Here is a 14,863-nt window from a genome sequence, read left to right as displayed (position 1 = left end):
CGAGCGATTCTGTGATTCTGTGATTCTGACACTCACAGCAAAGTCCAGAAGCCAACACAGGAGAATGCACAAAGTGCCAACCCCTCCATGCACTTCTCACAGAAATGGTGCTGTGTTGTTCTTTCCCATTTATGTATCATCAACTCAATATTCATTTCACTCATTAATCTCTACCTCAGAGACCAAAGACTCAGGAACAAAACAGAAACTTTAGGGCTAGATTGACAAACAAATGTCATCTTTCTACGTAAAAACCCATGTGTGTACACACATAGGCATACATGTTTGACCATTAATTATATGAACACTGAGGAATGGATTGGATGTCTCATCCCAGCAGTGCACATTCCAGCACTTGCAGGCACAGCCCAAGGAGTCTGAAGTGAGCAAAACTGGTATTTTAGCGACACAGCTCATTGAAATTTAATATTACAAGTACAGTCATCAGAAATATAATCATACAAATTAATGCAATTGGGACCCTGGTCAGGCAAATAGCTAATGACTTTAACCTCTGACAAACACAAGGGAAGGGATTAGCAGTCAGAACTCTCTTTAGCAAGATTAGGCCAACTGTGCTTTCTTCCTGGAACACAGTGGGGGAAGGTGTTGCCACAGTCGTAACACGGGAGAAGGAACAATTAAGGTAGAAGTCTTACACAAAATAGTCAGCTCTCCTCTTTGTAGCCCAATTCTTGCATTGTCTTTTCTTGGATGCCTCTTCATCTTTCACACATCCTGAGTGAAAAATCTGGAAAAGATAAATTACTTTGCTTCCCATGAGAAATGATCTCTGCGACAGTGTAAGAGAAGTCAGACAAATTCATGCAGGGACACAACTAGTTTTGCTCAAGAAAAAAGCCATTTGGGGCTCTAGGCAATTAAGGAAATAACTCGGAAATGTGACAGAAAGCATATAATCCCTTTCTGATTTATTCTTTTATTTTTTTAGGCACGATCAACTAAGGAGCAGCGCTGGGGAGGGCCTCTTCTCTCCAGAAATCACTCCTTGGAGGAGGAATTTGAAAGAGCAAAGGCAGCCGTTGAGGTATTATTTCGTTTGCTGTTTTCATTTTTAGCTAATGTTCTATTGATTTCTTACTCATCTTGCAGCACAAGTATAGGAGAAAGTTGGAACTGGATTATTTAAAGCAGAGAAAAGATACCTTTCCTGGAGTTAGTAATTTAAAATAGCAATTTCTCTTTAAAAAAAAAATAACCTTAGCTATAAATGAAAACTAGACAGAACCAACTTTTCAAGCTCGACTTTGTATTGCTATAGCAAGTGGGCCAAGAAAAATTCCCCATAAATGTAAGTACTTCTAAACTGAAAGTATGAGTGAAACATTTTTTTCCCCAGCAACTAAATGCATGCAATTCATTATTTAAGCTCAGACACAAACCAATTCTCCGCAGGGAAACTGCACTATATATAGCAGTAACAATGCACCAATGCATTTTTATAATTAATGGCAGAATCTTAAACACAGGAGTACTCTGATTTCCTGATAAATCAATTTATTTTGAAAAGGTCCAGGTATGTGTATAGTTCTCGCATTCACTTCTGTTTATTTCACTACTACTTTCCAACATGAAAAATGTCTCTTGAGTGTTGTCCTATACTGCTAGTCCCAACTGAAATCCCAATCCTGTCTAAATACAAGGTAACACAATTTGTTTAACAGAATGCAACAAAAAAATAGATACAAGCATTGATGTTGAGCATCATATCTTCTCAGGGGTTCCGTTGGTAACCCTTCAAAATCCCATCGCCACAAAGAGCCAACATAGCTGCATCCCACTGAGGACAAAAGTGAAGGCTGAATGATCTAACAGCCACTGAAATGAGAGTTTAGGGTGGAAAGGATGAGGCTGTGAAACCGATTGCTAAAAACTGATTATTTTTAGCATGAACTGCAGTCTCATTAGTCTCCAAACCTCTAGAACACTTTAGGGATACTTGGGTTCAGATTTAACCTTTAGTGTCTATATTTTAATACTCCTCTAACTCAAGTTTGATACCATTGTAATTCCAGTGTCGGTATTTGAACTATTCTAGATTAATACTGCTTGATTACAAGCCAAACTAGGCCTAAATCATATGCTGGCTTCTAGCTAGAAACAGAATTTCTTATTTAAGAAATTAATTTGATTTATAGGGTTTTTTTAATGATATGCTAAGGTAAGACTGCATGGTTTCTACCATGGTTTCTTAGGATATAACTGCATACAAAAAAATCCTTGTCTCAGCGTACAAGGCTAAAATGGACACAATCAGTAAGCTGGCTGTTCTATAAACTATACACTGAATGTATTTTTCACATATTTTCTGAGTGCGCTGTTTTTTCCTGATAATAGATTTTTTATAAACAGCTGCTGGTGACGCACAATAGCTTTTTGATGTTACATATCATACACTTTTGCTCCAGACTTGCTTTCAAATTGGCACTGATTAAAATGCTCAAGGATGTTTCTAATTGCACTGCAGACTCATCCTTAAGGTGGGACATATGCGGTAATCTGTGATTGTGACACGGGAATCTGATGATGAACGTCACTGTGTTATGGTTAGCGGTAAAGCAAATGATGTCAGTACTCTTGCATTTGTCAGAAACCATGTGTGATGTGCTGGAGTTCCCAGACATTCAGCAGAAAGAAAAATAAGTTGAGACCAGCAACAGATTACAAGACATTATTGAATTACTTTAGAGAGTAAAGTAAGGAGAATAATACATTGGAAAAATAACCCTGCACATTAAAAGGTCATTCTGATGCAACAAAGACAGGTTTTTAAAATGCTTTAATTTAGTCTCAAAAATAGCTATTTAAAAGAATCTAATTCAACGTTTCCATAACTGCATAGCTGGCAGTCTTCAGTTATTCTTTCTGCTTGAAATAGAAACTTGGACCAGGTAGTTAAAATGGAAAGGAAAGGATTCTTCAAGACTTTATAGAACAGTTATTTCCATTTGCATATGAAAAAGGTTGAATTTTCATCCCAGCTAAAATGAAGTGGTAAGAAAGCTAAAGTGATTGAAATAAATTGCAGCCCATCTCAGAAAGATTAGTGCTTTCTTAAGAGGAGAATAGATACCGTTCAAAAATTCATCTTTTAGGCTTTGGATGTTTCTGTAATATTCTTCAACTGGGAAAGCTCCAAGTGGCAAGATTAGTCAGAAAACTGTTCAAGAAAGGGAAGAAAATCTCAGGTTCTTTGTGGCCTACTTTGAAAGGAATTAATTAACAATTCAGTAAATGAAGACACCAAACTTTATCCTCCACCCAGTATTCACTTTAGAGCTTTGGGAATGGTTTTAGCATGTCAGACTTTAAGATTAATGAAGATCTGTGAGGTAATTCTTTCTTAAGAAGGTTTAAAGAAGTCTATGCCATTGGGGAATCTTTTAAGAATAAAGAGGTAAGTAAATTAGCTATTTTACTAGAGAGGGTCTAAATTCACTTGCAGTGATTGGGTGATTGCAGGCTTAGATACTTTTGCTGTTACTCTGGAAACTGGATTTGATTTTTGCCTCATCCCTTTGCTACCCACATGAGGGAAGCACAAATAGCCTAAAGACTTCATGATTTCCAAGTGCCATACCAAATATGTTTTAATGCAATCTTTCTAATAATTAGCTGTGTTTTACCAAAAATTGGTACTTTTGAATTTTTAAAAAATACAAACATGGGAATTCAGATCCATCCGGTAACTATATTTTGCTCAGAAAGTTGTTTTATCATTCACCATCCTATTGGTAATGAGTTAGAACAAATAAAAATGAAACCAAGAAAGTGCAAATACTTCCAACTGAGAATGTCTCAGAGATGGAAAAAAAAGCAATTTTTATATTTTCCTATTCCTCATTGCCCTAATGTAGAGATTAAACTGCAGATGTCACAGTGAACTTAGTCAAAAGATATTTTGAGCTGCCCATCTCAGCATCATTTTATTTACAACACCATCTGCTGTATAATACACCATTATGAAGCATCATAACATATTACAGCTAAATTATGTGACAATAGCGAGATGAAGATGGGGTTAATTTATTCTAGCCTAGGAAAACAGTCCAGAATCACCAGCTTTGTGGTTTCCATGAATACTGGTTAGAATCTTTTCTGTATCCGTGGTATTCCTGTCTCACTATTTCAAAATCCCTTTTGGATGTTCCTAAGACTGCCTAAACCACATTTTAAATTGGGATCTAGGAGCTTGAGTCATTGAGATGCATTTTATTTGGTACTCTCTCAAATCACAATGGGAATCTTTGCCTTGATATATATTTTTTTACTCTAAACTTTGCTATAAAGGCATATTTCAATTTTGTTCTGAGAAGATATCAGCTAAGGAAGTCTTATGTATTTAGCACATGAGTTTAACTCACTGTATCTTCACATTGAAGAGTTGTTGAATCAGTAATTCAAAGAAAGAACAACCACAGAACCTTTCTTTCTTATGCATTTGTCAAGAAGGAACATTGCAAGTTAGATTTTGGCAGTACAGGACAGGCAAAATTCTTTTCTAAAAGTTATGAAAATTGGTAAGTTTAGAAATTAGCCAGCAATATTCAGAAAGTACACCCCCTGCTCTACTCCCCTTCATTGGATCACGTGAAGTAAAGAGTCTGGAAATCTATTGCCTCCCATTTGTTTAACTGCTCCAGCATATTTTTAAATACTGACTAAAAATAGCCTCTTTGACAAAATGCAGAATATTCTGCTTGGAAGTAGCCAGATGGCGCAAACATTTTTCCCAGTTGTCATTCCACTTAACTGTTGCAGGTGATCTGAAAACGTGTTAAATGTGTTCGACTGATCTGAAAACTTTTGGTAGGTCCAATGTAACTTGCCAGCATTAAGGGAGCAAGAACACTGAAATGAAGGAATTGGCATCAGTCACATAGCAAATAGAGTTAAAATTAGATCTAGGAGTCTTGATCCAAAGCCAGATTTTCAGAAACACTCAGTATTAATTTAACCCTCCTGCCACTGAAGTAAATGAAAAAATTGCTACTAATGACAACTGGAAAAGCCTTTAACAAAGACTGTGTAATATTTATGGTCCTCTTCCTCAAAGACATTAAACTGCTCTGCTATTGACATTGTTATTTGTCATGGCAATATTACAGCATTTTATAACTGTGCATGATGCAGTTGCTCAGTGCAGCTTTGCCATACCAGTTTCAGAAACTCCACGTACTGGATGTGCTTAGAAAGATGTAGCTGGGACTTAAACTCATTTGGCCCAAACAAGCAAATCTTTGCTTATAGTTGCCAAATAACATTTGAGTCCTGGCCCATGCCCAAGTAGCATATGATGAGTGGAGAGACTTCACAGCACAGCAGGTCTTCTCCCCATTACATTTTTCCTCCACCTTTGACTTACTATAGATAGACACTAAACATGGCGACTTGAATGCATAGTAATTAATTAGCTTTTTAAGTGGAGTATGCACACAGTGAACTCCTACGTGAATTATAAATATGTAATTAAGCAGCAAAATTTGAGCTTATACCTAAACCCACTTATATGTTTACTTATGATCTGCAGAAATGTGTCTTGATATGTTTCTATACCATTGATTGATAAGGGATTTTTGTGAGTAAAATACAAGCAAAAATTAATATACACAGTCAAGTAATTTTTTCTTCAATGCAGTGCAGATTTGCATTCAAAGTAAAATAGTTGACAGAGACATCTGTTGAACAGGATAGTTTAAGGGATTCAAGTGCCTCTGGTCATGACTGATGAATAAACATGGGAGCGATCTGATTCATTATCCTAGCCTTTTCAAACCCTAAATGGACATTGCAGCACAGTCTCACAACTATTTAAAAGACTCTATTTCCTTCAAATTTTGAATGAAAGCAAATTTTGAAACCTCAGAAGTTGCTGTGTAACAGATTTGTCAAGTTCTGTTTGCTCCTATTACAAAGAATGAAAACTCTCCAGGAGTGAATGATTCGCATTTGTTTCCTAGTCTGCAGAAGAACATAGCAGGTACCTTCACAGATCAAATAATCACATCTCTCAGACAATTGGAAGTCTCCTGAAAGAAAGTGCTGGATATTGGGAGGCACGTGCTACAGTAAGAGCCAAAAGGCAATGCTTGTTAGATTTCTAGAGAGGGAATGCACCTTGCCATTTGCAGAAAGCCTTCTGATTTACAGCAGCCACACCTACTGTTAGCCAGTGCAAGTCCTCCTAACCCTTCACACCTGCTCTCAGATGTTTTCATTGCTGACTCATTCTAGATATGATAATAGTCTGTGCTTCTCTTTTACCAAGTACCTAAGGAGGATTGTAGCAAGTCATGAGGTCACAGAATAAGCTCTTTTGCAAATCATGCCTGGCCGTGGAACAGTAGTAAGTAGTCAGCCTTGTAATGACGATTCAGACAAAACTATCTGGATTAATTTATAATACCTTCAGTTAATTTTGATTTGCATCTCACCATCAGATAGTTCTGTCTAAATCACGATAGAATTATTTGGGCTGTTTTCTTTGACATAAATAAGCTGAGAAATGGTGCCCTCAGTAGTGTTAGTTCACTGAAGCTCTAGCCCTGACTTTGTAGGAACTGGAGAACTTTGCAAAGGCTCGTAGTGCTGAGCATATAGACTGTTACAGAGCTGCTTTTTAGGGCTTATGACTAACGTGTGTAGGCTGAAAAAATAGCACCTTAACTTGGATTCTCCCTTTTTTTCCTTTTTTAATCCTATTTCTGGTTTTTGGCATCACTTTCTAGTACTCACAGTAGTTCCCTTATTGTGGTTGTTACACATCCTAAATCTCATTCTTTTTTTCATTATTTCTGGTTCTCTTGTATATGCATTTTCCCCTCATCTTTGAGCCGAATGTTAATCTTACTGTACAATTTTATAATCTCTTATAGATTCCTCTCACCAGCACAGTATATGATGCAATATTAGGATTTATCCACTATGTCAAAAATCCCCATTTGTATTAATTCTCTTGTGCAAACACCCTCTGTCTAAGATTTGCCATTACTCTTTTATACACAGCTGAAAATGATGCTGAATCTACCAAAGGGGGATGCTTGTTCTCTTTTAATCTGTTTTATCTATTGTTATTCTTTAGCAAGTATGCTTAGTTTTTCTTTTCTTCTCTTTTTTTTTTTTTTGGCCAAGGACTAGCAGCATTCATTTCCTTCCAATTTTACATAATAATTTGCTGTTAGTATCAGTAAGATGCAGTGTAAACTGCTGCAAATCCTGCTTCAAACAGAACATATGCTGCCTCTGAGATAAAGAGTTTTCTGTTGATGAAATCCATTTCAATATAAGAGATGAAATTTGGCTATATGGAATTCCAAATTTGTGCTGCAGTATTTCAGTCAATATGATTATTAATGGAATTGGTACTGCTTAGCAAAATTGCCAACTCAGACCACTGGTAGAAAGAAACTAAATTTTATTTTAAAGATTTGTTTCTAATTTTCTTCCCTTTTTCCTCTTTTTCTTCTAGTCAGACACAGAGTTTTGGGATAAAATGCAAGCAGAATGGGAAGAAATGGCTCGCAGAAACTGGATTTCAGAGAACCAGGAAGCACCAGGGCAAGTCACCATCTCAACCATTGAGAAGGTAACACAGATTTTTTTAATACAGTACACCCTTCCTGTGAAACTCTGAGATGAGCCTCAGGTATTCAAGGGAACCCAAGAAAATGCTTTGGACATGGAAGCTAATTTTACCCAAAAGAGCCCATCCTCTTTAAGAGTCTGTGAGTGGGGTAGATTTAAAGACCCTACCATAGTGAGAATACATTTAGGACTTGCATGCTGCCTGAATTCAGCTGAAAGGATCATGAAGCAAACTGCTGGATTATGGGCATTTCTGAAGATAGCCACTTAAGGAAGAGCAGCAGATAAAAAAGTCTGGGCTGGCACGTTCAAACACTGTTAAGGATAGAAATTTTAGAGATTCTGTCTCTCTTCTTTATTTCCTCCATTGTATGTTTTAATTTGATTTATATTATGTAGCAAATATTAACATATATCCTTTACACTGCAGTAGCAGGAAGAGAAAAGGGCAAAATTTAAAGAAATTCTAACATTAACTCAGGTGCTTGCAACACAGTTCTGTATCTTGAAGGTTAATAGAAGTTTTCAGGGTATTAACTGAACAGACATCAGGTCGGAAGCACTGCAGGGAGTCAACTGCTTGATGTGGGCTCATGCTAGGTTCAGTTCTGCTGTTATTGCAGGCAGTGTGAGTTGTTGCCATTATCTTTGATTGGAGCATGAAAGCCCAATGACTACCAGAAAATATAACTTCAGAGTTAATGTAAAAGTAAAGAGAGCAGAACCATTAATGTTTAGTGATGCTCATTTTTTTACACTTTTTGTCATTGACATTTCATGGGGGAGCTCATACTGTTTTCATAGAACAAAGGATGTTTACATCCAGTTGCAAAATAGCCAGTCATTTAACTTTATAGACTTGCCATGCCTTGCTACAGTGCATCATCATGGGTCCATTATCTCTTTTCTCCAGGGTTATTATTTCCATACTGAGAATCCATTCAAAGACTGGCCCGGTGCTTTTGAGGAAGGACTGAAGAAAATGAAAGAAGGTGACCTGCCAGTTACAATCTTATACCTGGAGGCTGCTATTCTACAAGAACCCAATGATGCAGAGGTATTCACTCATGTGCCCTTTACTGATAAAGGAAAAGGGAACTCCCTTTAGCATGCAATGAGGGAATAATTGTTCTGCACCAGTTTTCCTAAAATTCTAGCACTATTTAAAATGTAAAATAGGTCAAATTTAAGAAATCAGCATGTAATCATAAACTGACAACATACCTTTGCGTTTATTGATTATAAATATTATCAGGCCCAAAGATATTCAAAACTGCATTGATTTGTACCATTGGTATGCATGCTGTAGAAAAATCTGTAGTTAGTGCTGGACAGATCTGCAGTTTTTATTCACCCTGCTGCTTTACAGTGATATTAGTTGTAACTCTGCTTGCAGTTGGGTATATATAACGAAGTAACACAACGATGATTATTTTTGCAGGCCTGGCAGTTCCTGGGCATAACACAGGCAGAGAATGAAAATGAGCAGGCAGCCATTGTCGCCCTCCAAAGGTAGATGAAGATAACTGCTAAATAAGGGGTCTGATGAGTATTAGGTAATGAAGGCTTAGGAATATTTAACGTCATACTTATCTGCATCATGAAGCATTTAATTAACTAAGTAAAGCGTTGACATACATATAGAAATCTTCCCAGTGACTTCAGAGGAATGACTAGTGATTAGGATTTCTGTTTCACTAAATAAATGAAATATTTAATCTAGTAATTTAAGTAGTTGCACAAAAGAAAAGCTACATGGCCTGATAAACATGAATTAGGAATAATGCAAATACAGTGCCTTTTTGATATTCTAGCCACTTGGCACATTGTCTGTAGTCTGTCCTTTAATGAAGAGGTTTTCTTAATTGGAACAAGCTCCCTTCAGCTGCTGAATACTAAACTGACAACATTTTTAGGTCAATAGAGATGTGAAGATGACAGTATGCTTGTATGTAAAATGTCAGTTCAAAAATATCAGCATTATTATCTTTCTGTAGTGGTTTTTCATGCTTCCATTTGAAGCAAGGACCCTCCCTGTATTCAACTGCATTAGCAATGTTAACCATCAAGTCATTGCACCTAAGAATACTCTAACTTATTTATATGTAATTTATTCACTTACCTGGATAGAAGTCCAAGGGGTTTTCTGATTTAGGGTTTGCTTATCCCAGCAGTTTTCTAACAAGCAACTGTGATGTTCCCAAAATAAACTAGATACTGGTTTAAGTTAATGGTATATAACCATAGAAAGACTACTCAAGTTGATTGACTCCAGCTTTATCAAAGAAAAACTGAGAATTCAGGATGACAGACATAAGGATGGAAGAAATTTTTTCCTCAAAATACTTTTTGCATAGCTGAAACCCATATTAAACTGTTCCCTTGAATTTACATAAAGCTTCTCTTTGTTTACTAGTCAGATATTATAAAAATTAATCTACCTATATTTACTCAAAACCAGAAGGATGAAAACAAAACTTGGGTGCATATATTTATGTACATATCTGTGTATGCACAGCAACGTTCATGCACGTGTGTGTGTGTGTGTATATATATATATTCATTTATCAGAAAAATAAGACAAAGTCCCTTCTTTAAAAGTATTACTGGGTAGATCTTACTTGTGAGATCGATTTTGGTTTTACGTAGATTATTTTTGAATTGAAGAGCTGTGTTTGGCTAAAATAACCTTCAGTATCTTTTCATTTTCTGCCTAGGTGCTTGGAACTCCAGCCAAACAACCTGAAAGCTCTGATGGCCCTGGCTGTAAGTTATACTAACACTGGCCATCAACAAGAAGCCTATCAAGCTCTAAGAAGCTGGATAAAGCAAAATCCAAAATACAAGTATATAGTGAAAAGCAAAAAAGGGTCCCCTGCACTTACCAGGAGAATGTCTAAGACATCAGATGAAAGGTAAACGCAGTGTAAATCCTGATGGTGGACATTTAAACAACATCACTAGAAATTATAGTGCATGCTGTGCCCACTTACTCTGTAGAAGTCCAGCCTGTTCCCAGGAGTGGGAAGGCAACACAGGACATTTGGTTTAGAGACTGAAGACTGTATCTTATGCCGTCCCTGGAAGTTAAAACAAACAAACAAACAGACCAACAACTAAAACTGATGCTTCCCCTCAACTCCAATCACTTTCCTCTGACCTGGCCTGCTGTATTCCTACATCACACATCCTCATTCTTCTTCTCTACTACCAAATCCATACCAGGCCTGTATCCTGTTCTCTGTGTGTTTGTTCTTCCTACTGTTTGTCATATTTTCTGTATCCCAACCAAAACCACTAAAATCCAGGAATGACAGCCATTTTGCAGTGGGACTTGGCTTCTGTCCACTGAAAATATTGGGCAGTAGCATCTGCTTGTTTAAAAGCTATTCTGGTTCCAACCAGAGAGATAATGTAGTCATTTTATCTGACTTCAGCCTACCATACTGTAATGGGAGTTGGCAGCCATTTTAAATAACAAAAAAAATCATGAGTTGGCAGCCCTTCATCTTGATTTCATGAGATCAATAAATAATGATCTCTGAATTGTGAGATGCTTGATAAAGTCATTAAAGGCATAAACATTATTTATAGAACTAAAAGGCTAGGGCTATCTCACTGCTTGTCATTTTGAAGACAGGCCTTATGTTTTACCCTTATCACTAACAAGCCCTGGGTTGACAAGATAATTAATATAAGCAAAAATAAAATATGCAGGTTCTGTTTAATTGCTAAGTACGTTATTCTACTTTGGCCTCATCCCGCTGACATAAATGTTGTCAGTGCAAAAGTTTTATGAAGCCTACAGTGGGTACAGAAGTCTTAAATTTTGGCATCTTTCTTCAGGTGTCTTGGCTAGTCACTTGATCTATTCCTCTTAAGATGACTACTACTTTTGCCAGTAAAGCACTCTGTATATTTGAGAAACTAATTTTAATACTTTTAATAAGCCTTAATGTTATCTCACATGGGTTCATAGCTTCATTTTTACTTCATAGAACCATAGAACCATTTAGATTGGAAAAGACCTTTAAGATCATCTAGTCCAACCATTAACCTAGCACGGCCAAGTCCACCACTAAACCATGTCCCTAAGCGCCACATCTACATCTTTTAAATATCTCCAGGTATGGTGACTCAGCGACTTCCCTGGGCAGCCTGTTCCATATTCTTGATAACTATTTTAGTGATTAAATTTTTCCTAATATCCAATCTAAATCTCCTCTGGAGGCCATTTTCTCTTGTCCTATGACTTGTTACTTGGCAGAAGGGACCAGCACTCACCTTGCTACAACCGCCTTTCAGGTGGTTGTAGAGAGTGATAAGGACTCCCCTGAGCCTCCTTTTCTCCAGGCTAAACAACCACAGTTCCCTCAGCTGCTCCTCACAGGACTTTTCATTATATAGGTGAACTTCTTTATTCCAGACATGAGTTTACAACAGCACCCAGAAATAAATCTTTGCCATGATGAAGTTGAAGAAGCTTATTTTCAAATTTTGGGAGTGCATCACCTCTAATACATCCCCTACAAGGATTTTAATTTCTGACTATGCAATCAATATTACAATATTTGTGAAGAATGGAACTTAAAATTATTTTTCACCCTTGTCTAGCTCACTACTTGAAGAAGTAAAGGATTTGTACCTGGAGGCTGCTCATCAGAATGGTGATATGATAGACCCTGACTTGCAGACAGGACTTGGAGTTCTTTTCCACTTGAATGGAGAATTTAACAGAGCAATAGATGCATTTAGTGCTGCTTTAACTGTTCGGCCAGAGGTACATTTTTTGCTTTTACAATTTTAAGAATTTAGCTTTACAGGCCATTTTCTTTCTGCTCTCTTGATCTGGCTAATATTAATGAGATGTCATTTCAGCCATTAAAATTTTAATACCTGAAATGGAAATGTTAATTACAAGACAGTCCCATTTAGGAGCAGATTTATACACTTCTAATTTCTAGCTGTGTGCTGATTAATTGTCCTAGTTATACAAAGTTGCCTGTAATCATGAATCAGAACCTCACATTCCACGTCAATTAAGAGAACATATGATACTGTTATTTTCTGCAGTTCTCCTTACTTTGCAAGCAAAAACTTGTCCCTTTTTTGACACCTACAGTAGAAAACTCATTTTCTCACCAGGACTATACATTATGGAACCGTCTTGGAGCAACCCTGGCAAATGGGGATCGAAGCGAAGAAGCTGTTGAGGCCTACACACGTGCTTTAGAAATACAACCTGGTTTCATTAGGTCCAGATACAATCTAGGGATAAGCTGCATAAACCTAGGGGCATACAGGTAAGTTACAAAAACGTGTAAGCAAAAAAGTCAGTGATCATAACTACCAAGAGAAAATTCATTTTCTATCTGGAACTATCTAAGAAAAAAGAAAATCAGAATATAGCTACATAATCGCAGCTATTGTAAAATTTTGTAATTGTTTTTTACAAAGTACTAACAAAGCAAAAATACTTTTATCATATCCACAAATTCTATATAACAGAACAACTAAATGTCTATCAAAAGAAAATAAATCCCTCATTCAGCAAGCTGCTTAAGCATTCTTTTAGCTCTAAGTGCAAGTACTCTTATTATAATCAGCGGGACTGTTCTCACACTTAAACTTAGTCCTGTGCCTAAGCGCTTTTCTAAAAAATATAAGACCCTGTCTTTAGAAGGGAAACTTCCAGTATACTGCTTCAAGTAGCTAATGCTGTCACAACCAATTTCAGTACATCCTTCAGAATCAAGGGTGATATTCCAGGGTCTCACAACAATATCCCCAGATGTATGAATAGAATGAGCTCTGCATTACTATAAGCTATGTCTGCTTGTTTAAAGAAAATCAAGCAAGAATAACAAGGATACTGATGAACTGTATTATAAAATAATATATTTGAGTCTAACACAGAACTTCAGAAAGTTTTACACCAGTTGTCGAGCAAATTACAGTGCTTGTTTCTTTTTTCTTCTTCCCTACAGAGAGGCTGTCAGCAATTTTCTCACTGCTCTCAGTTTGCAAAGAAAGAGCAGGAATCAACAACAGGTTCCCCATCCAGCTCTATCAGGCAATATTTGGGCAGCACTTCGAATTGCTCTGTCTATGATGGACCAGCCAGAACTATTTCAAGCTGCCAATGTGGGTGATCTGGACATTCTGTTAAGAGCTTTTAATCTAGAGCCGTAATAAAAAGTATCCACTAATTGACTAAATTGTATTAGGAAACAGAGAACTCTTTTTATTACTCATCTCAAAATGACCACATTTTCCAAAAGATCATGGCTGTAGATCAGTAGGAGAATTCTTTCAAACATTATTCAAAGAGGAAAAGTTCAAAAGCACAAAATATTGTAAATAAATTCCAGCTCAAAGGGTTGAAATGAGCTGCGGTTAATCTGACAAAGCCCTGAAATAGATGAAATAGCCATTTCTGAAGAATTTTCATCCCATGCAAGCTGTATCTCTCTATACATACACAGCTACACAAAAAAAATGTATTAAGAACAAACCTAGATAATTGTTATTGCACATTAGAATGGTGAGCAATACATCCAGGGAACTTGCTTAGCAGCTCATCACACAGTGCTGACACCACTTTGCCCTACAATGGGGATTCCTTATCCTTTGGGTTCTTTGTTGAAAATTCTTCTCGATGTCCATTTTTAACATAGCTCTGAAAATAGATGCACGTAAAATAGATGTCTTTCGTTTTGAATATTTTTATTAGTTCTGCAGCCAAGAATATTTTTGCTTCCAAAGGTACCCTGATTAATTTGGGCCCAATTCTGCAGGCTCATAGAGTCATAAACCATGTGCAATGTTAAGCCGAACACTGTACATGGAGGTCTCTGTGATTAGGCCATGTACATACGGGAAGGCCAAGTGTTGCCAGCATACGAGGCAATTTGCACTAGAATTGTTGCTCTTTAAACCAGCCATCCTTGATGTTGAACAGAGTATATCTGCTTCAAAGGAGCTCACAGCAGGATCTGCACCTATCTATGTACTTATGCACTTTAATCTTTCTTTTTGTAAAATAGTGCTATGCTTTCATTTTAGTTACTAACAGCAGAATGTACAGGATAGCCTTGTTGGCATAAAGGACCAAATATAATTTCCTGAAATGTAATGAGAGGGTTTTCAATATTCTTATGTTTAAAATGCAAATACAGTATAAACTGCAATATCTATTAGAAAAAATATTCTATTATGCATCCATCAGGTACTACACACATACATGCATGTGCATGCA

General features: G+C 36.8%; 1 protein-coding gene across 1 annotated transcript; it reads left to right on the top strand.

Annotated features, from left to right (window-relative positions):
* Positions 1 to 952: 952 nt before the first annotated feature.
* On the top strand, positions 953 to 13,803 carry PEX5L (peroxisomal biogenesis factor 5-like; the record flags this gene model as incomplete). Its single annotated transcript, XM_010183271.1, has 8 exons — positions 953 to 1,048; positions 7,490 to 7,606; positions 8,519 to 8,662; positions 9,047 to 9,117; positions 10,323 to 10,520; positions 12,220 to 12,385; positions 12,751 to 12,908; positions 13,593 to 13,803. Coding segments are annotated over 8 exons (1,155 nt in total), but the record flags the coding sequence as incomplete, so codon positions are not given.
* Between the last annotated feature and the right edge of the window lie 1,060 nt (positions 13,804 to 14,863).

Source organism: Mesitornis unicolor, unplaced genomic scaffold, assembly GCF_000695765.1.
Source record: "Mesitornis unicolor isolate BGI_N332 unplaced genomic scaffold, ASM69576v1 scaffold18014, whole genome shotgun sequence".
NCBI classification, from domain to species: Eukaryota; Metazoa; Chordata; class Aves; order Mesitornithiformes; family Mesitornithidae; genus Mesitornis; species Mesitornis unicolor.
Note: the sequence above shows the minus strand (reverse complement) of the source record. Positions and strands in the feature narration are given on the sequence as shown.